At 37.9% G+C, this 22,212-nt stretch overlaps 1 protein-coding gene across 1 annotated transcript; it reads left to right on the forward strand.

Annotated features, from left to right (window-relative positions):
- Positions 1-1,250: 1,250 nt before the first annotated feature.
- On the forward strand, positions 1,251-21,363 carry RPE65 (retinoid isomerohydrolase RPE65). The gene is made up of 14 exons (XM_005906391.2): positions 1,251-1,261; positions 2,404-2,486; positions 3,689-3,839; positions 5,309-5,416; positions 5,520-5,661; positions 10,188-10,335; positions 11,722-11,803; positions 12,042-12,174; positions 12,279-12,418; positions 13,104-13,233; positions 19,387-19,501; positions 19,600-19,694; positions 19,804-19,915; positions 21,212-21,363. Exons 1-14 carry the CDS (start codon positions 1,251-1,253, stop codon positions 21,361-21,363), a joined length of 1,602 nt encoding a protein of 533 aa, XP_005906453.1.
- Positions 21,364-22,212: the final 849 nt, after the last annotated feature.

The raw sequence follows: 22,212 nt of genomic DNA on the forward strand, positions 1-22,212 counted from the left end.
CCCCACTGTAGAATGGTTCCACACCATGATGCCTTGGATGAATAGAGATACCCCTGATCTTGGGCACTGGGTGCTACCACTAAGACTTTTGCCCTTGCCTCTGATTGATGGAGTCCAGGTCACATGCCTGAATCTTAACTGCAAAACATGCTGGGAAAGTAAGGTTTTGTCACCTATCTTGGAGAGTGCTCAGATATACTGCTTTATAGATTTGTTGAAGATCTTGAGGATAAGTAGCCTAACCACTTATTAATATTTAAATGAGTTAAATAGTTTAATGAGTTTAACAGGTTAATAAGTTAATGAGTTTCTTAAAAATGTTAAAGTTATCAGCTGGTATAGCATATATCTTGTATGTTCCTGGGGACCCCTTTGGATAGTACCACATTTGTGCTGACAAACTATTGAGGCTTAATGAAAAGAGTGTGGAAATATGAATGGAATATTGCTATTTACTTTCTGAGTGCAGCACATGTACCAAGGAATAGGAAGGTGACGTGGAGTTCAGGCAAGCTTTAGTGACAAGCAAGGATATCAAAAGGGGTTCATCTGCAGCACATCAAAAGAACACAGCTGAATTCCTCAGCCTGGTCAGAAATGGGCCCTGAAAGGGATCAAAAAGGTGACCAAAGAGGGTGAGAGGTACTGCAGTGTGCTTCTATAACACTCCATACTTCTCCAATCATAGCACTGATAAAATTTTATAGAATAGCTTGTTAGTTTCTTGTCATTCTTGTAGAGATACAAGATCTGTGAAGACAGAAATAGCTTATCCATGCCTGCTCCATAGACAATGAGTAACAGATATTTTCAAAAATAAGTAATTGAAAGAATAGTGAATGAGGATAAAGACGAGGGCATAGAAGAAGAGGGAAGTGGGCACCAGAGAAGGATGCCAGGTTCCCGTGGGGTGACATGGATCAGTTCAGGCCTGATGCTAGCCACTACCACACAACTCCTTTCTTTCTAATCCACTTCTTGTTCTCTTTGGGAAGGATTGAGGTCTCTGGAAGATGGCCAAAAAACAATTAAGCGAGCAGCCAGCCCAAATTAATGCTCAAGTATCAGAAGTATCTGAGTGCTGAAAGCCACTTCTGTTTTCCCTCTCTCAGCTGAGGAGGGTGGGAACAGGTTCCCAAAGCCATCGCTCCTTTCAGGGGATTTAGAAGGCATATAAAGGCCCCTGGCTGAGGACTTGCTTCCTCAGTCCACAGTTGGTGCCAGAACTCTCAATCCTCTACTGAGAGAAAATGTCCAGCCAGTAAGTATCTCTGGGAGATTTTTTTTATTAATGCCTTAGTGTGTTGATGGTAAATGAGCTATTTCAAGAACTCCTGAAGACAACTGATGATCCATTTAAGGAAAGCCTTGGGTCTTGGTGGGAGAGTTTGTTTCCTCCTATATACATATTGAAGCAAATATCTAGAAGGAAGATCTAAGTTACAGTGGGATTTTTATGGCTTGGAATGGTCCTTGGAAGCAGTAGTGAGCATGAAGATTCAATGAGGCAGACCTGGGTTCCACTTCTTTTCCAGTCATTTCCTAACTGTGTTATCTTAGGCAAATTACTTTTTAAAGTCTAGGCTTTTCCATATATAGGATAAGTAGTACTTACCTCATTTTGGTGCTGTGATATTTAAATGAATGAAGAGCATAGAAATTCCTTTTGATGGTATGTGGCACATAGTAAATGCTTAATAAAAGATAACTGCCTAAATTAGGCAGTCTTGTCAGAGCTCTCACTCTAAGAAGTTATATGAGCCAAAGTGAGAAGGAAGAACATTAAAAAATATATATATGTATATATGACCTAAATATTCTTGTCTGACTACTTTTAAAATGTAGTGAAGCTCTTGGAGATTGGTGACAAAATAAGACAGTGGGAAGAGATGATATAATATGCATGAATAGCAAAGGATGAGGTATTGACCCCAAAACCTGTGGTCTCCCAGTTCATAAGAGGGAGAGGAATGCAACTGTCTGGGAGTCAAGAGAATGAATAATGCAGTAAGCTAAGGGTACTGACATGGTAGGATAATTCTGTGGGAAGGACTTGGTCAGGAAGAGAAGTGACAATGATAATGGGATTTATTGACTTGTCCTCAGAAATATGGGAAAACTGCAGAAGGCAAGTCAACTGTAATATTAAAAGGGAATTTCCTTGTCATCAAAGGAGAAAAACCAACCTGGGCCCCTTTGCCAACGTGATACATTCTGCCATCTTTCCCCGGTTTCTACCACCACCACATCTCCTCCCAAAACACTGTACTCCCAGCTCCAGCTAGACTGGCAGTACACACCAGCATTGAGTAGAGGACATCTTTTCTCCTGGAGCTCTGCCTCTGTCTCCATGGATTCCCTGAGATTCCACATGAACTTCTTCCTCATATTCCACCATTTCAGAGTTGAACATCCAGCTGGTGGTTACAAGAAACTGTTTGAAACTGTGGAGGAACTATCCTCACCGCTCACAGCCCATGTTACAGGTTGGTCTCAGCTTTCTTGAAGCCATCTTCTCTTTTTTGTCGAGAAAGCCATCTCTCTTTGCTGTCTCCTTATTCATTGGCATCTCTCAGCATAGGTACCCCTGTGGGCTACAAAGAGAGGAATCTGGAGATTTGGGCTTTTTATACCAAGAACCCATTTCCCCTTTTCTTTACTTTTCTAAAATATATATTTTAAAAATGCTACCTAACTGGAATTCCTTAACTACTGGGACTATACCTTTGTCATCTTTAAACTGTCTCCTCCCAATTGCCTCTTCTGGAAAATAGAAAAGATGAACCCAATGCTCTTTCTCAACTAGATTCTGATGTTAACAGTCTAGATGCTAGCAATCAAATTAATGGTGTGTCTTTTAGCTGAGCCATGTCTTCTTTTCAAATTTTTATCAGAAATATAAATCTGTATAAAGTGGACTGCTGAAACTGAGCTGTATGAAATAATACATTTCGGGTTGGAGAGTTGACAAGGATTAAACAAATACTGCCATATGCTATACTTTCAAAGGACCAAAGGGCACAACCTGTTTAGACTGAATGGCCTTAAAACCTTTATTGTGTGTCCCTCATTTTGCAGAGAAGGACACTGAGGCCCAGAGATAGCACACAGCAAATCCTGAACCAGAATTCAGGTCTCTGACAGCCCTGTGTACTTTCTGCTACAGCAAGGTGACCTTTATCTGGACAATAGCCATATTCTCAAAGGAATTTAGCTCTATATTTTAAAAGCCAGTATCCTATTGTTTCACAGAAGTGGTTTGTTCTATTGACACATCTTTTTTTTAGTATCTTGATCTCTACTTCTAATCCATTCCTCCTGTATCAAAAAATTTGAAAATTTTTCTTAAAAGTAAGATGGTAAAAATGCAAATGTATTGGTAGCTGGGAAAATCTGTTAGATGGAGAATCCCTTTCCATTCCAGATGTTATTCCCTGTCTCCTTCCAACCTTTTGTTTAAACTCAGAGATGCTGCCACATTTCCCACCATTGGTCCCCTAGAAAAAAGAGAGTCAGCCAGCAGGCATTTGCTGAGAGCTACCCCACGTAAGAGCTGGGAATGGAAATCACTGCCAGCTTTAGAAGTAAAAGGCTGCCCATCCAGATGGCTTATATAATTACTGCTCCTTACCAGGGGTGAGCAGAGCAGGTATAAGAAACAAGATTCTGTGTCTCGCTTTCTTCACAGGCAGGATCCCCCTCTGGCTAACCGGCAGTCTCCTTCGATGTGGGCCAGGACTCTTTGAGGTTGGATCGGAACCATTTTACCACCTGTTTGATGGGCAAGCCCTCCTACACAAGTTTGACTTTAAAGAAGGACATGTCACATACCACAGAAGGTAAAGAACACTAGGTTCCACTCCCCTTCCTAGGGTTGGGGCCTAGCTCAGCTCCTCCTTGCATGTACTTTTTAACCTCCTGAACCCAAGAGGAGACTTTATATTCACCTCCATTCAGAATCCTCCTGGGCCATGAGTCTGCATGGACACCTGGGACCTATAGGACAGGATAAAGAAACAGCAAAGAACTAGGGCTTTGGGCTCTGACATGCCTGGCATCAAATCCTATATGCCCTAGATACCATTTGCCTAGGTGGGTGCCCTTTGGCAAGTTGTTAACTTCTACTTCTTTGTTTTGTCATCTATAAAAATGGGAGAAGTAAAAGAATTTACTTCAGAGTTTATTGCAAGGATAAAATGAGAACACAGTGCTTAGTCCATCAGAAGCATTTAATAATAATAATAGTCATTTTATTATTATTAGACCATGGATTGCTTGATTTCTTTCCTTTTTTATAATCAGAAAGGCCAATGGGAAGGAGGGAGGGGGTGTCACAGAGCAGGCAAGGACCAAATATGTCATAATAATACCAGGAATAAGTTTTCTAAAAACAGGAGATGGTTGCTAAAAGGCTTGAGGCCCTAAGCCATCACTCCAACTTCATTACAAAGACTCATTAGCACCACAATAAATACTTTGTTTTATGTTTTAATATTCAGGCCTGTTAGTGGCTTTGTTGATCACCACAGATTTCAGGCATTCTGAAGAGACATCAAAAGCAAGAATAAATGGAGTCTTGAAGTAGTTGGGATAACTTGGACTGTTTTAGAAGAGAAACAGATCAGGTCAAGCAAAAATTTAGCTATGAAAGCTTATTTTGGAGGTCAGAGAAAGCCTTTATATGCCTTCTAAAGACCTTGGTACTTTTTCCTCTTCACAAAAGTACAAAATCAAATTTTAATTGGCTCTCCACATGAGAAACCCTAGGCAACGTATGCTGTCTAGTCTGGGATATGGTTGAGGAGGTCTGCCTGTGTAAGAGACTGGATTCAAAAATATCTACTTTTAAAAGTAGCAAAATAAAATTTTAAATTAAAGAAAAACACTAGAGGAATATAAGTAAGATTGAAGGAAATCTAATTCAGCACACCATGTTCTATACCTCCCTGCTCAGTGTAGGCTGGTGAGTCATAGGCTACAGGAAGTCAGAGGCCCAATTTGAACTATCCATGGGGCTGCATAATATTATGTGGAAAAGTCATATTTTCTGGCTCAGGCTATATATGCCAATCATCAGCTTCTCTGAGCCTTGATTTCCTCATCTGTCACTGTGAAGTTTGTAGTTGAAGCTCATGGCACATTGTCTTCTTCTCCTTCAGTTACCCCCAAGAAAGTGACTTAACTCTTCATTCTTCATGTTGTGAATTTATGATTCTTGATAAGGGCACATGAATGACCTTCTATGCTCCCCAGGGACTACACTAATTCCCCTTCTCTGTGACTTTTCCCATGTCTCAATGTCCTTCAGGTTCATCCGCACTGATGCTTACGTACGGGCAATGACTGAGAAAAGGATCGTCATAACAGAATTTGGCACCTGTGCTTTCCCAGATCCCTGCAAGAATATATTTTCCAGGTTTCTGAAACCCAACTGCATGTTATTAAAGACATTTTACATTAGCCATTTTTCTCTCATGGCTTGAAAGTTACTGGACTAAAAAATCCATTTGCTTCTACAGGTTTTTTTCTTACTTCCGAGGAGTGGAGGTTACTGACAATGCCCTTGTTAATATCTACCCAGTGGGGGAAGATTACTATGCCTGCACAGAGACCAACTTCATTACAAAGATTAATCCTGAGACCTTGGAAACAATTAAGCAGGTAGGACACAGTGCTCAAAAGATATTGCTTAGGAATTTAGAATTTGTACCTTAGAATTAAGTACACTATACATTTTGTTTGGAAGAATATGAGAGCCAGATAGATTAAGTTTCAAATCCCTGCTTTGTCATCAACTACTAGCTATGTGACATAAGGCAGACTTTTCTTCTCATCTGTGAAATTTTAAATATTTATTGTGTTAATTAGAGGAAAACTGTATAAAATACCTAACATATTTATTTGTGACACAAGTATTAAGTCCCTTCCATGTACCAGAATGTATGCTAGATGCAAAAGATACACCAGTGAGTAAGACAACACAGTCCCTGCTCTTCATGGTTTTTATAGGCTAGCATGAAACTGGCACATTTAATATTGAAAAGATTAAATTCATGGTTCTAAGAAAGTGTGTTGCATCAATTTTACATCTTCTTATAGAACTTCTTGTTAGAAATAAAAGCCATACCTTAAATGAAAAAGCATAAAGAAACACATGAGCAATATTAGAAAGTGATACATTTTGCTGAGATATGAGGCAGTCTCAGTGCAGCATTCAGTAAGACAGATCTACATTTTCAACCAATGTTTATTAAGTTGCAGCTGTTTTCTTTTTTTTTTTTTTTGCTTTGTGAATTTATTTTTAATTATTTTATTTTATTTTTAATATAAATTTATTTATTTTAATTGGAGGCTAATTACTTTACAATATTGTATTGGTTTTGCCATACATCAACATGAATCTGCCACGGGTGTGCACATGTTCCCCATCCTGAACCCCCCTCCTACCTCCCTCCCCATACCATCCCTCTGGGTCATCCCAGTGTTTTCAAGGCATCATTCTTGCTTTCAGAACACTTAACAGCTAGGTGGAGAAATCAATTAATATATTACTTAACTATAATAGAACACAGAATATAGTAAGTCCTTTCACAGAAGGAAACCTTCTATGGAAGTGCATATAAAGATTACTTCTAGCAGTGTTGAGGTGTGTGAAGTGGGGCAGATCAAGGAAGGTTTAAAAGTATCGTATTTGAGTTAGAAATTAGAGGGAAGGCAAAACTTCATTGAATTTGGGAAAAGAGCATTTCAGATATAAGAAGTACCATGACCAAATGAATATAGGTGGGAAACTGGAGAATAAAGAATAATTTTGGGGGCTAGAATTGCAGTATTTCTCAATGGAGGTGGCATTGGCATTGGGCCAGTGGCACTTCATCATTATGGGGACTGTCTCACCTATTGAAGAGGTTTGACATCCCTGGTCTCACCCACTAAACACCAGACATGTCCTCAATCATTGCACAAACCCCAAATGCTCCCCAACATTTCCACTTCCCCACTAGGGGATAATAGCACTTCTAGGTGCAAACTAATGTTCAAAGCATGGCATGTCAAGGGTAGAGTGAAACCAGAAGTTTGAATAATTGACAAAAATTTTGAATAAGTTGTTTGGTTGATGGTAAACTACTGAAAGTTTTTGTTCAGAGAAGTGGTATAAGCAAAGCTTTAGGTTATTTAATCTGGAAGCTATGCATAAGCTGTATGGGAGGGCAAAAGAACTAGGAGACCAGTTGGTGGAACCGAAGACCAAAAGGAGAAACTGAGTGTAATAGGAATAGAAAGGAAAGTAGTCACAACACTGGGTCTCAATACTACAGGCTGATTTATAATCCCACAGACTGTTTACTAAGGTTTAACATATTCTCAGCAGCTTTTTTTCTTGGTTTAGATGTATGTTTGTAACCACATATGAGTGTGTGTGTGTAGATCATTTACAGAAGTTCTGAAACTAAGTTTCTAAACTACTCTTTTGACTTTGACAGTGTATCAGATTGCCATGGTAATTTAATTGGAAGTGTGAAGTTCATGGTATGGCTCCGGAATAGACTTTATTAGGAGTCAGGTTTCATTGTGAGCAGCACTATACCCTAACTTCATATAAAAATGTAGTTTTAAAAATTTGAGGGTTTTTTTTGTTTGTTTATTTGTTTACCATGACTGAAATAGCCTGCTAACAAGTACCTTTGCCTCCAGACTGATTCCCTTAAATACAGCTTCCTTAATTCAGTAGAAGCAATTTTTTTCTAAAATGCAAGTATAAATGTGCTATTCCACAGTTTCCAAGATAAAGTTAAAACACAGACCTTTGTGGCTGGCCCACTTTTATTTCTCCTTCTCCATGTGTGCTCCTCACCACAGCCATACTGAATGACTAGACTTCCCCAAGCAGCATTCACTATTTACAACTCTATGCCTTTACAGTAAGGTTCCTGCTTCCTGGAACACATTGTTATCCTGCATCTGACTGACTTTTACTCATCTTTCAACATGAGTTGGAGTCATCGCCCTTGGGAAGCCCTACCTAATCTCCCAGTTTGGGTTAAATGGCTTTTCTTTACAGATATGGTTTTGCACTTACTACACTTATTCCAGCTCATCGTTCTAGTGTTGTTGTTCAGTCACCCAGTCATGTCTGACTCTTTACAACCCCATGGACTGCAGCATGCCAGGCCTCCCTGTCATCACCATCCCCCAGAGTTTGCCCAAGTTCATGTTCATTGTATCAGTGATGCTATCCAGCCATCTCATCCTCTGACACCCTCTTCTGCCCTCAATCTTTCCCAGAATCAGGGACTTGTCCAATGAGTCATCTGTTCATGTCAGATAAGCAAAATACTGGAGCTTCAGCTTCAGCACCAGTCCTTCCAGTGAGTATTCAGGGTTGATCTCCCTTAAGATTGACTGGTTTGATCTCCTTGCTGTCCAAAGGACTTTCAGGAGTCTTCTCCAAAACCACAGTTTGAAGGCATCAATTCTTTGGCATTCTGCCTTCTTTATGGTCCAGCTCTCACAACCGTATGTGACCACCGGGAAGACCATAGCCTTGACTATACGGACCTTTGTCAGCAGAATCACATTTCTGCTTTTCAACACACTGTCTAGGCCTGTCATCTCTTTCCTGCCATGAAGCAATTATCTTCTGATTTCATGGCTATAGTCATGGTCTGCAGTGATTTTGGAGCCCAAGAAGAAGAAATCCGTCACTACTTCCACCTTTTCCCCTTCTATTTGCCATGCAGTAATGGGGCCAGATGCCATGATCTTAGTTTTTTTTAATATTTAGTCTTAAGTTGGCTCTTTCACTCTCCTCTTTCACCCTCATCAACAGGCTTTCTAGTCCCTCTTTGCTTTCCACCATTATAGTGGTATCATCCACATATCTGAGGTTGTTGATGTTTCTCCCACCTATCTTAATTCCGGCTTGTAACTTATCAGCCTGGTATTTCTCATGATATACTCAGCATATAGGGTGATAGCAGACAGCCCTGCTGTACTCATTTCTCAGTCTTGAACCAATCAGTTGTCTAGTACAGTGCTGTCAATGGAACTTTGTAGACAACATTTCTATATCTACATTGTCCAAGTGCTGTTGAATACATGGATGTGGCTAATGTGACTGAGGAACTGAATTTGAAGTTCTATCTAATTATGATTAACTTACATTTAAATTGCTACATGTGGCTACAGTATTGGATACTGTCAATCAATACTGAAATTTTCAAAAGTAAGGACTATCTCTGTTTTCCTAGACACTGACACAGCATCTGGCATATAATAGAAGCCCAATGAGTACTTGACAAATGACTGAATGAATGAATGTCTTGCCTAATATTTAAATGAGTGCTAAAAACTCCCTAAGCTTTAAAACATATTCTCTTAATCAAAGAGAAAGAACTTTGATTAGATAAATATATAATCATGGATTATTTATTCAATAAATCTTTACCGAGTAGGTCCCAAGCAGAAATTCTAGTACTCTGCATCTTTTGACAAGTCACTTGACCTCTATGATTCCTCAAGTTCTCCTTATGTAAACTGAGAGATTTGTGATAGATTTATGGTTTTGAATTTTTTATGAGAATCCAAATTCAACTAAAGTACTGAATCCTGTCTTCAGAAGTTTCCATTAATTCCAGGAATTCATGGTTCCCCTGAAGTCTATTTAGGTTAAGACTTTCTATACTAGAATTCTGAGGTTTATTTCAGTTCCAAATTCATCTACATGTAAGACACTGGATTTGGTATTTAGGTTGTATCATACAAAATTTGTATTTTTGTAAAATGAAAATTAATAACTATCAACATGCAGTTCAATGTAATTCAATAAGGAAAATGTAAAGACGTTTCAGGATTAAAATTTATCACTGTTTGAGGACAGCTTGTATATACAAAAGGAAAATAACCAACCAGAGCAATGCATGGTCTACATCAACAGAAGAACACAGTCAGAGAGAATTTAAAGATTTCAAAGGCATGAAGGGTCAATGTGGGGGTCAGAGAAGAGCTCTGCACTAAAGTTGGAACTTCCACAGGTTTGAAAGAAAGTAGGACCCCAGAGGGATAGAAAGAAGAGAAAGTGCACTTAGGGTGAAGGTGCAGATGGTCGTGGTGAGGTCAGACTGAGGGACCAAAGATGCAATACAGTTTTTCTCTTAACATGGGTGATATCTCTTTTCTTTCCATAGGTTGACCTTTGCAACTATGTCTCAGTCAATGGAGCCACTGCTCACCCCCACATTGAAAATGATGGGACTGTTTACAACATTGGTAATTGCTTTGGGAAAAATTTTTCAATTGCCTACAATATTGTAAAGATCCCACCACTACAAGCAGGTCAGTTTACCACTTTGACTCTTCTAAAACAAGTATCTATAATGTAAGAAAATTACTGGAAATACAAGATGTCAGATCAGAAATATGAGGACTGCACTATACGGACTGTTAAATTACTTTCAGATTTTCAGAAAACTATCCTCATCCTCACCCTACAAGGGAACAAATACCTAATAGCACCATAGTAGGAAATAACAAATTGCAAATACAAAAAGCATGTGGCCATGTTCTGTTCTACAGTGTTTCAAAGATATAGTGTATATGTGACTTCGATCATATAAAATTTAGATTCAAATCAAGCAAATAGTTATTGAGCATTTATCCATGTGCCAGACAAAATTAAGTTTTCAAACAAACATATGTATGTATATGAAAGTGTATTTAGTATTTTATATGTATTTAATTCCCAAACAAAACCTTTTAACTCATATGTAGACTATAGAGAAAGAATGCTAAAACAGAAGAGTACTCTTTAGAATTCTTCATTCATCCTCCATTCATTGTCAGAAATTTGATATTGATCTTGTTAATAGAATTATTTGAGTATATATGGATTTTTATTTAGTTTTTGCTTAGTATAATTTGTGAAGTTTAGATCCTGGACCAGCAGCATCACCTGGAAACCTGTTAGAAATACAAATCTCAAGCCCCACCTAAGGTAGACTGAATGAGTAACTCTGAGGGTGGGCCCATGCTCAGTATTTTCAGAAACTCTTTATGTATTTCTGGTGTACACTAAGGTTTAAAGACACTGCCTTAGTAGCAAATAAACTTTAATGTGCTTAAGAATTATTGTATAGGGCTATTGACACCAAAAGGGCTTCTCAGGTGGTGCTAGTGGTATATGCCAATGCAGGAGACATAAGAGACAGGGGTTCGATCCCTGGGTCTGACAACCCACTCCAGTATTCTTGCCTGGATAATCCCATGGACAGAGGAGCTTTATGGGCTACAGTCCATAGGACTGCACAAAATCGGACATGACTGAAGGGACTTAGCACCCACAAACAACAAAACCACATATTCCATAACTTTACGGCTAATTTAAGAGATTGTAAAAGTCACTTTGACCATACTAAAGTTTTGCCTTACTCCCTTGACTTAGAACCCACCTCCAGTTAGTAAGATGTGACTCCACTATACTCTATCTACCACACACTGTTTGAGTGCACTTTCCAAATCTGCTGCTATTTGGATTTTCCTGGGTGATTGCAGCTCCACATGAAATTTCCCTCAGAAATGCCAGTGACTGAGAAAATGGAAATAAACTCTTTAAAAAATCAAGATCTGAAAATGTATTTCTTTTTGCTCGCATAAGCTGTTCTAAATGCTTTGTATTTAAAAAAAGAGGCTGTTCCACAGCCTTTTAAAACCACTTTATTTCAGACAAGGAAGATCCAATAAGCAAGTCAGAGATCGTTGTACAATTCCCCTGCAGTGACCGATTCAAGCCATCTTACGTCCATAGGTAACTCGAAGGCCTGCTATGAATCTTCAGGAAAACTCAAGTTTAAAGATCTGCTTTGCCTACCTTTGATACCAGTCCTGATCATGACATTTTCTTGCAGAAACCTAAATTTAAATGTAATTAATTTCATGTAGGCACTGTTGATTCATATAACTGAGCATACCTCATGTGTACATATTTCTCTGTGGTTTGAGCATCAACCCTTCCCACTCACAAGTTTATTTCTGTTTCTGAACAGTTTTGGTTTGACTCCCAACTATATTGTTTTTGTGGAGACACCAGTCAAAATTAATCTGTTCAAGTTTCTTTCTTCATGGAGTCTTTGGGGAGCCAATTACATGGATTGTTTTGAATCCAATGAAACCATGGGGGTAAGTCTTACATTTATTTGTCAGGTTTATGATTCCAAAGAATATGTGTTTCATAATGCATACTTTTTTTCTTTTTAAATGCATCAAAATATTCTCACTTTTAGGTTTGGCTTCATATTGCTGACAAAAAAAGAAAAAAGTATATCAATAATAAATACAGGACCTCTCCTTTTAACCTCTTTCATCACATCAATACCTATGAAGACCATGAGTTTCTGATTGTGGATCTCTGTTGCTGGAAAGGGTAAGAGAGCACATTGAATGAATAAATGTTACATCTCCAGTTGGTCCTGGAAATCAGGTTTGTTTGTTTGTTTGTTTGTTTTTTTTTCGGAGATACTGCTTTCAACATTTAATCTGAATTATATATTTTAAAAGTATGCTTAAGTCACAAAATATGATTGAAAAAGCTGTAGGGAGTTTAGGTAATCAGAAACACAAACTGAACCTCACAACCATGGTTAATGATTGAAAAGTGCTCAGGTCCATGAAACAGACCTAAAAATAAAAGATTCTATGACTTGATGAATGAACTTAAACTTAATTTCCCTCAAATTTAACAAGATCCTTTGAGGAGCCTTAAACTGCATCTACTCTGGGTTTGATTTTTTTAAAAAAAGATAGACATACTTTCTTCGGAACAGCAAGTCACTAAAAGAGACAGTAGCCCCTAAAGACACAGACAGAATGGTGATAGAGAAACAGAGCAGAAAGTTTCAAAGGCTGCTGTTATTTAAACATATCCATGAAGCAGGACTCTTTTCTCTACCCAGAGTGGGCAGAAGTGGTTCCAGTATACCTGAGTCTTTAGGAGTTTCTAGATTGAAGACTAAAGAAGAGACAGGCATTTCTGCTTTTAAAAGACATGCATCATGTCTCTAAAATTATTTTAATTGTCTGTCCTCACATTTGACTTCTTATTTTTGCAGATTTGAATTTGTTTATAATTATTTATATTTAGCCAATTTACGTGAGAACTGGGAAGAGGTGAAAAAAAATGCCAGAAAGGCTCCTCAGCCTGAAGTTAGGAGATACGTACTTCCTTTGAATATTGACAAGGTAAACACCCTCTACATAGACTTCAGATATAACAAGAATGTTTCATCTTTCTCAGGATTTTTTCTCCTGCTGTGTGTTTATACATAAAGGCTCAAAATTTCTGAACTGGAAGGGACTTTAAAAATTAGCGAATTCAATTCCCCTCATTTTATAAGTGAAACTGAAGCTCATGACTTAGCAAAATCCAGTTATGACAGAGTCAAAGTGAAAACTGGTTTTTTTTTTTCAAAATCCTTTTAAAACTGATTGCTAAAAAACAAACAACAAAAAACTGATTGCAATCCAACTGGTTAGAACATAAACAAAAACAGTGGGATAAGTGGGCGAAAATAACTTAAAACAATAGGTTGGTAATCTTTGAAGGCTTTTAGGCTAGGCTAAAATGTTTGTGTTTTATTTGACTGGTCATAGGGTATTAAGGATTTTGAGTAGAAGAAAGACATATTCAGAGTTAGTGAACTGGGTATCAAGTGTACTGACTCTTCTAGTTGTCTCTCCTGCTAAATGTCCAGCCTCCCTGAGCAAGTCTCTCAATGAGCAAGTTACCCCAAAGTTCAGTTGCCTGCTCTGAAACCTAAATAAATGGGACTAAATAATAACTAGGTCATTTGCTGTTTTGATTTTCTAAAATAAGGCTGTGTCATGTGTAAGTAGTATTGGAAGTGAAGGAGAAAGATAGGGACCTGAGACTGGAGACAATTTAAATTACTCAGGTGCCAGAAAAGTGTAGTGGTAGTAGCAACAGAAAGACAAAAGTGAGTGTTCCTACAGCTAGAATAAAAAAGGATCCTACATTTGACTGGATGGCAGAATGAATTAAGTCTTAGACATGCAAAATCCTATGTGTCTAGAGTGTTGATACCTTTGGAAATAGGAACTGCAATAGGCAGAGCAGATTTGGAGATAAACATGAACTGTAGAACTAGGAGGAAAGGGTAATAATGAGTAAAAGGGCTGACTGGAAGACAAACCCAGGTTGACCGGGGCTTCCAGCTTTCTAGTGTGTGATTTGGGGCAAGACATTTAGTCTTTTCACATCCCCTTTCTTTATGGACTTTCCTGGTGGCTCAGAATTTGCCTGCAATGCAGGAGACTCAAGTTCAACCCCTGGATTGGGAAAATACCCTGGAGAAGGAAATGGCTACCCACTCCATTATTCTTGCCTGGAGAATCCCACGGACAAAGGAGCCCAACAGGCTACGGTTCATGAGGTCGCAAAAGAGTTGTACACAACTGAGTAACTAACACTTTTATTTCATTTTCTTTATCTATATCCACCATACAGGATTTTTGTGATCAATAAATGAGGTGATATATATCAATCTCTGAATATAGTCCCCCACATAAACTAAGTGTTAAATAATATTCATTATAATTCTCATCAACAACAAAGAAGTATGAACTTCTCTTGCTAGCAATGTCTATCCTCATATATTTGATCATCATTTCAATGCCAATAACTATTAGCTCTTTTCTTCTAACCCTGCTTTGTGTCACAAGGACCTGCACTTCCACATGAAAGCCTACCAGATATCTTCATGAAGATGTTGTTGATCATCTAGAGCTAATAGTTATTGACATTAAAATGATGATAAAATATATGAGGATAGACATTGCTAGCAGCAAAAGTTCATACTTTGAAGTAAGTATTCTAAAAGAAACTTACAAATTTGTTGATTTTAAAAAATGAGGAACTTGACAGCCAGAAAATGTTGAAAGAAAAGATAGCCAAGCACATAAGTTGGGGAAACACCCATGTACAGAAAGTGGTAGGAAAAGAGGAATCATAAAAAGAAAGAAAAAAAAATCACTAAAGGGTCCTAGTTACAATTAAGAGAGGAAAATGCCACATTGACAAAGCAAGAGAGGGTTTCATTGATGTCCACTGCTACATATAGGCAAGCTGGAAAAAATGAAGCTAAAAAAAGGAGCCAAAACCCAGATTTAGTGACCTCCAGGAGAATAGGGAGAGAGGCAGAAATCAGGTTTCAAGCCACAGTGACAATGTGATAGCAATTACTATAGCCTGTACTTTTAAAGTTTGGCAATAAAGAGAAAACTAGATCATAAATTAGAGAAAGAAGAGATAAACAAATTGAAGGAGGGGCTAAGGAAGGGAAAGAGTATAAGATGACTAAAGCTTCAGGTTTAGTGATTGAAATAATGGTGATATTTTTAAATATATCTTTCTTATTTTTGAATAGGCAGTGCATTTAATTGGTCAGAAAATCAAAATGATCTAAAAAAGTTTGCACTGAAAGTGTCACTCCAACCACTGTCTGCATCCATTCCATACCATTCCTCTTCACTTCTATGTGTAACTTTTAATGTCTTTCCTTTGCATTTGTTTGTTTATGAAAATATAAAAAAATGTCAACATATAGAATTATTATTCCCACTTTTTACACAAAAAGTAACTTTCTATATCCACATTTTTATTCCTTGCTTATTTTCATTTTAAAATATATATTGAAGATCTTACTTTCTTCAACCACACAGTGTTCTTTTTTACCAATATGCTGCAGTCCCTCACTGCTGAGCAAGAGTCATTTCAATTTTTTGACTGTAACAGATAATGTCACAAGGAATAACTTTGTATGTATGTTCTTTTATGTATATGCAGATATAGCAATAGGATAGACTGTCAGACGTGAGTTTGCAGTATCAGAGGATAAACACATCTGTTTAAAAAAAAAAAAATAGTGAGAGGGAGAGTGAAAAGAAGGTGCTGGTTTGGAAAGCAAAGATGATGTTACAGATCTCTTACATTAAAAAGCCTGAATTTAATAATAGAAAAAAATAAGATACAACAGAGTAAAATCATTAAAGTTACAGTCCCATAAGTAATGTGTTCAACATCAACATTTGAACTAATTTTTTTTTCTTAATTCATACAATGCTACAGATCATAAGGACTCACTATGTTGGATCAATTGTTATTTCCAGGTCTTCTATATGGAGAGAGAGAGAGAGACATATATAAAATTTTCTTTATTTTGCCACCTTTAGGTAGTCATATATCAATATGTATATATACATACATGCTGCTCTCTGCTTCCCAACATCACCACGAAGAGCCTCGAGGTCACACTTCACGGAATCTTATAAGATCCATTCCTCACCTCCTCTCTCTTCCCAATTCTGAAAATCTTTCACTATTTCCTTTTAGTTCATTGTACATCACCAGAAAAATTCCATCCATCCTCTGCTCAGAAGGTTCCTTCCATCTTATCTCTTTTACCAAAAAAATCTGATACTCTCTAGGACACTGGTCTCTTCAGCAGCAGTTTCCAGGAGTAGCAGTTTCTCCCCCAGCCCTTGTACCACTGGGCCTGGAGTTGGAACACTTGTTCCACTTTGCTGCTTCCAAACCACTGATCCTTCTGCCCACCCTTAAAATCTTTCAATTTCAAATCTCACTTCAACTAATTATATACCCAAGTGGTATGTGTACATATATATATATATATATATAAAACCCTTCATTATTGTTTTCACATACTAATCACCACTCCCTCTTCTTTTGGCTCAGTGTCACACTCCCCTCCCTGATCTACTTCCAACAATCAGTGATTTCAGTATACACATCATAGATGATTCTTCCAACAGCCTGGCCTCAGTTCTTTGACATCTTCCACTGATCCATCTGTCTTCCATTCTGACTCAGCCACTCACTTCCCAAGTCATACAATTGACCTTGCTATTACCTTTGACTGTGCTTCTATCATAACCTTGGTTCATACAGGACACATTCTGACTTACCTTTCAAGATTACCAACCCTATTACAATTCCCACCAGAACCTCCAATCTATTGAACCTGCTCACCATCTCTCACTCCTCTGAAGACTTATCTTACCTCCTTATTCAGGTAAAATTTCATGATCATTGTAATCACCCCGTTGAGTAGATCCTCATTTCTCTTGCCACTTTCTTACTTTATAGAATTTATTTGTCAAAGTCATAAATCTTAGTTAAATTCAACTCTCCACCCACTCCATGCTTATACCTCTAAGGCTCAAATTAAGTGCTAAAAATACACAATTGTGTTAATTGGCCCATTGACCACAAACCTTACTGCAACATTTCCCAACTTCATTTTCCTAGTTAAGTATTTCACACCCTCCTCTCTCAAACTTCTAACACATCCCACCTCCACACTCATACTCAATTAATGACTCTGTTTCCTCTTTTACTGAAACAAATGAAAGAAATCAGAAAAGAATGTAGACTCCTGCCACCACATCTACCCACCCACCAGCATCTGTACTCATACTGAATTATCCATCATCTTATTCAGAACTAGTCTTTCCCATCCTTCCTCACCAACTCCAGGACATTATTCTACAACTCTCCCACTCTGTCATATATTTGTCATTAACTCATGCATATCATGCTGTTATTTTGCCTTCTTATAAAATCCTTCTCTTGACTCTTCTTGCCCCTTCATTTATCCCTTCTTTCCTGTCTTGTGGCCCCTTTAATGTTGGAGGGCACCAGGACTCAGCCCTTTGTCCTGCTTCTATTTGTACTTTCACTCCTTTGTAAAGACTCATGCCTTAAAGCAACCTGCACTTCCACTTCCAACTTCCTCTTAACTCAAGATTCTTATATGTTATTGCCAATGCTGTCTTTATTTTGATGTTCAGTAAATATCTCAAGTTTAATAAGACAAAACTCAAACTTCTTCTCTTCCCCTACAAAAAAATTTATCCCTCCTTCAGTAATTCCCATCTTTATTGTGACAACTCCAACTTTTAACTATTTGGGCCCAAAAACTTGGAGCCATCCTTGACTTCTCACTTAATTTCATGCCTGTTCCCTATCCAGTATCTTACCTATCAGGAAATCCTCTGCTCTGCCTTCCATTCCTCACTAACTTCAGTGCTACTAGCCCAGTTTGAACCATTGTTTTCTTTTGACTAGACTACTACAAGACAGACTGGTTTCCCTGATTTCACACCTGCATATCCCCTATTCTTAAAGGGATCTTGACAGAACAGCCAGACTGATTCTTTTAAAAATAAATGATAGCCTTGCAAACTCTTCTGCTCATCTCTTGCTCACAGGAAAAACCCAAGTCCTCACAATGACCCATCAGGCTCTAACCAGTCTGACCCCATTATACCCTTCTACCTTCCTCTCCTGTGTTCTCCCCCCAGCTCAGCACAGCCAACCTGGTCTCCTTAATGCTCTTCAACCACACTTGACAACACTCCTGCCTCACGCGTTTGCAATTTGTTCTCTCTGCTTAAATGCTGTTCCCCAGATATCTACATTGCTTCCTTCATCTCATACAAGTTTTACCCCAAATATCACCTTATCAATGAAGCCCATCCTGACTACCTACTAAAATTATAAATCACTTACCTGTCACACTTCTGATCCCCCATATTCTGCTCTGTTTTTCTCTCCACATTCATGATATACTAAACACTTTATCTGTATTTATAGTTTTCCAAATTAGAATGTAAACTTCATAACAATAGGAACTCTGTTCTCTGAAATATCACAAGTGCCCAGAATAGAGTCTAGTACAAACCATGTATTCGGGTATTTAATGCAAAACTAAATGCATATGTTCTTTGAAGAGCTCATGATATTCATTCCTTTCATAATATAATCTGAAAAATGACGTGGGGGAAATTTCGGTATCAAGAGATCTTAGAAAACATCAGGTCCAGTAGTTTTTTCATTTGTTTTCTTTTTTGACAACATAAGGATATGATATTTTTCCAATAAAATCAAAATATAGCTAACTTTAAAGGAGATAAACATTGTATGGATACCTAGAGGTTGAAGTCTTTGTTACTGTGAAGCAAAATACTTCTTTTTCCAGAGCCACATCCTCAGGGCCCTATATGTTCTTTGAGGTCAGTCTCATTTCACAGATGAGAAGACTAAGGGCCTACGAGGTTATATTTCTTTTATATATCACTGACTTTCCCAGTGATACACAGTCAGTGACTGACATGGACATGGGCAGCTTTCCCAGTTGTGTTCTTGGTCTCGCCCTTCTAGAGTTTTCTGTACTGATTCTTCTACATGTTGACTTAAGAAATGAAGAACTCAGGAAACTAAACTTAGAAACTGTTCTCACAGCTGCTTGATTTTTATTCCTTGCTCACTGAGGTTTCTGTTATCCTCTTTCTTAGGCTGACACAGGCAAGAATTTAGTCACACTCCCCAACACAACTGCCACTGCAATTCTGTGCAGTGACGAGACCATCTGGCTGGAACCTGAGGTTCTCTTTTCAGGGCCTCGCCAAGGTGAGATGGTATAGGAAAAAACTTCACATGTGAGAGAACAAAATGTTCCACTCAGAGAGAGTAACTGAGTTTTCCTAAGCGTGTATTTTATTTTGTAGCATTTGAGTTTCCTCAAATCAATTACCAGAAGTATGGTGGGAAACCTTACACATATGCGTATGGACTTGGCTTGAATCACTTTGTTCCAGACAGGGTAATTAATCCCTCTTCCTAATATTCGAACAGTACTTGAATCATATGTAAGTCAAGTAAAGCATATTGACTGACTAATTTATTGACTAATTTTTCTTTCTTATAAGCAGCTCTGTAAGCTGAACGTCAAAACTAAAGAAACCTGGGTATGGCAAGAGCCTGATTCATACCCCTCAGAACCTATCTTTGTTTCTCACCCAGATGCCTTGGAGGAAGATGATGGTAATGAGAGTAATAGATGTGTCTGAACCCTCTCTTCTCATTGGAGTTCATATAGTTAATTCACTAGGAGAGGAGTTATGTTGATTATTTCCAAATGTTCAGAAATAATCCTTCCTGCTATTGAATAGGACAGCACTAAAGAATGTAAATGTGTTTGAAAATAAGTTTTATCTTATGGTCAGGTTTCATTAGGTACTGTTGGAAAAATGCTTAGAGCACCATCGGGTGTCACGATGGAATATCAGTATCTGCTCTAGATGGAGGCGAGAAGGAAGAAGGAGCAGCATGCTATCTAGGTTTTGCCTTTCCAGTCCAAATACATTTCTGAAAAGAAATAGGGTTCTAAGGAGAGAAACTGAATATTCTAACTGATCCAAGAGAATGAGGCTTTGAGATTCTGGTTCTAGTTTTTCATTTTAGTAAGCTGAGGCTAGAAGGGGATCCAGAGCAACAGTCTATAAAACAGCAATTCAGATACACTCAACTACAAAGCTGGGACAGCGGGGTAGGTGATACTCTCTGGGATTAAAATATGGGAGACCACAGAGAAATGAATAGAATAAAGAGTTTTAGAGCCGTTTTACACTAAGTGATTTTACATTTGCAGTGCATCCAGTCAAAACTGCAAAAAGTTTGTTCCTATTTTGTTTGATGGAAGTAAGCATCCAAGCTAGGTCTTGGAAATTGTAGAAATAATGTACCTTACTGTTTTGAAAATCTTTAATATATGTTTCATTTGATTGTCACAACATTTTTTGCAGTAAGTAGAGCAGGTGTTAAATCTTATGACACAAATAAAAACACAGAAACATTCATTAAATAAGAATTCAATGAATATTTACTGTGTTCTAACCATTGTGGTAGGCTATCAGGATACAATGGTGGGCAAGAAAGACACTATCACTCCCTTCCTGGAGCTTATAGTCTAGGGGACTTGAAAATTTAACATCCCTCTCATGGTTGCCATGGGCTTTGTTGGTGACTCAGGCGGTAGAGAATCTGCCTGCAATGCAGGAGAGTACTCTTGCTTGGAGAATTCCATGGACAGAGGAACCTGGCTGCCTACAGTCCATGGGGTCACAGTCAGACATGATTGAGCAACTAACACTTTCACTTTCATGGTTGCCACACAGCCAGGTGGCAGAAGAGTCAGAACAAGCTATCAGGTCATCTGTTTTTCTTTATTTCTGAGTGTAATGTCTCCTGTATTATTTCAATGATATTTAATCTATGGCTCTGGGCTTTTTTTTTTTTTTTTTTTAATTCAACACTGCCTTATTAACTTCTCATTAACAGGTGTAGTTCTGAGTGTGGTGGTGAGCCCTGGGGCAGGACAAAAGCCTGCTTATCTTCTGATTCTGAATGCCAAGGACTTGAGTGAAGTTGCCAGGGCTGAAGTGGAGATTAACATCCCCGTCACCTTTCATGGACTGTTCAAAAAATCCTGAGCACATTCTAGCATGACATGTTTCTGGTGACAAAACACAGAGAAACGTAGTTAGGTCTGCAATCAAATTCTGTTTAGCTTTAGCCTGCTGTCTATAAGGGTTTTAACTTGCAGACGCACACCGTTTTGCAGTATTTTACAGAAAGCACAGAGTTGAGTAAGGAATTCCTTTTTAAAAAGTGCTTATTTAGATAATCGTACTTCGTGAGACAAGCACATCATAACTAAAAACTCTTTATATATTTACAATCAAATAGAAAATGAATGTGAATTTATTAAACTGTTTTTCATTCCTATTATAAAAGTGTATTTTAGGCACCCATCTGCTCCTATTACTTTTTAACATTTAAAAGCCAAAGTCCTCTACAGCTGATATGTATATAGCTTTGCTGTGTCAAGGCAGCATCTTGGAAAAAGGCTTAGTTACTAAATGTCAAATCAAACTTCTTCTCAAACCAGGGACTTTGATCTAAGACAATCATTGTAATTGTATGCACATATGTATTATTATTCAAAGATTCTCATGGTTTAAACTTTAATATTTCCATTTAATATAGGCAATTATTACTATTTCTGATTTCACAGTAAGGAAGCCTGTTTCTAAGTCACTGAGGGCTGTCAACCAAATAACTTCTCAGAGATTACATTATCTATTAGAAACTTATATAACATAAAAGCAATTACATATAGTAGTGACTATTTTTTTTAAATAGCATAAAATACTTACAAACATAATTGCTGTTTAAAATCAGATTATGGGGATAATAATGTGTATGGGGGGGTTATACTTTGTTGCCTCTTCTGCTTAATTACATTTAAGCACTGTGCACCTGACTGAAGAGAAAATGAG

Source organism: Bos mutus, chromosome 3 (assembly GCF_027580195.1).
Source record: "Bos mutus isolate GX-2022 chromosome 3, NWIPB_WYAK_1.1, whole genome shotgun sequence".
Taxonomy (NCBI): domain Eukaryota; kingdom Metazoa; phylum Chordata; class Mammalia; order Artiodactyla; family Bovidae; genus Bos; species Bos mutus.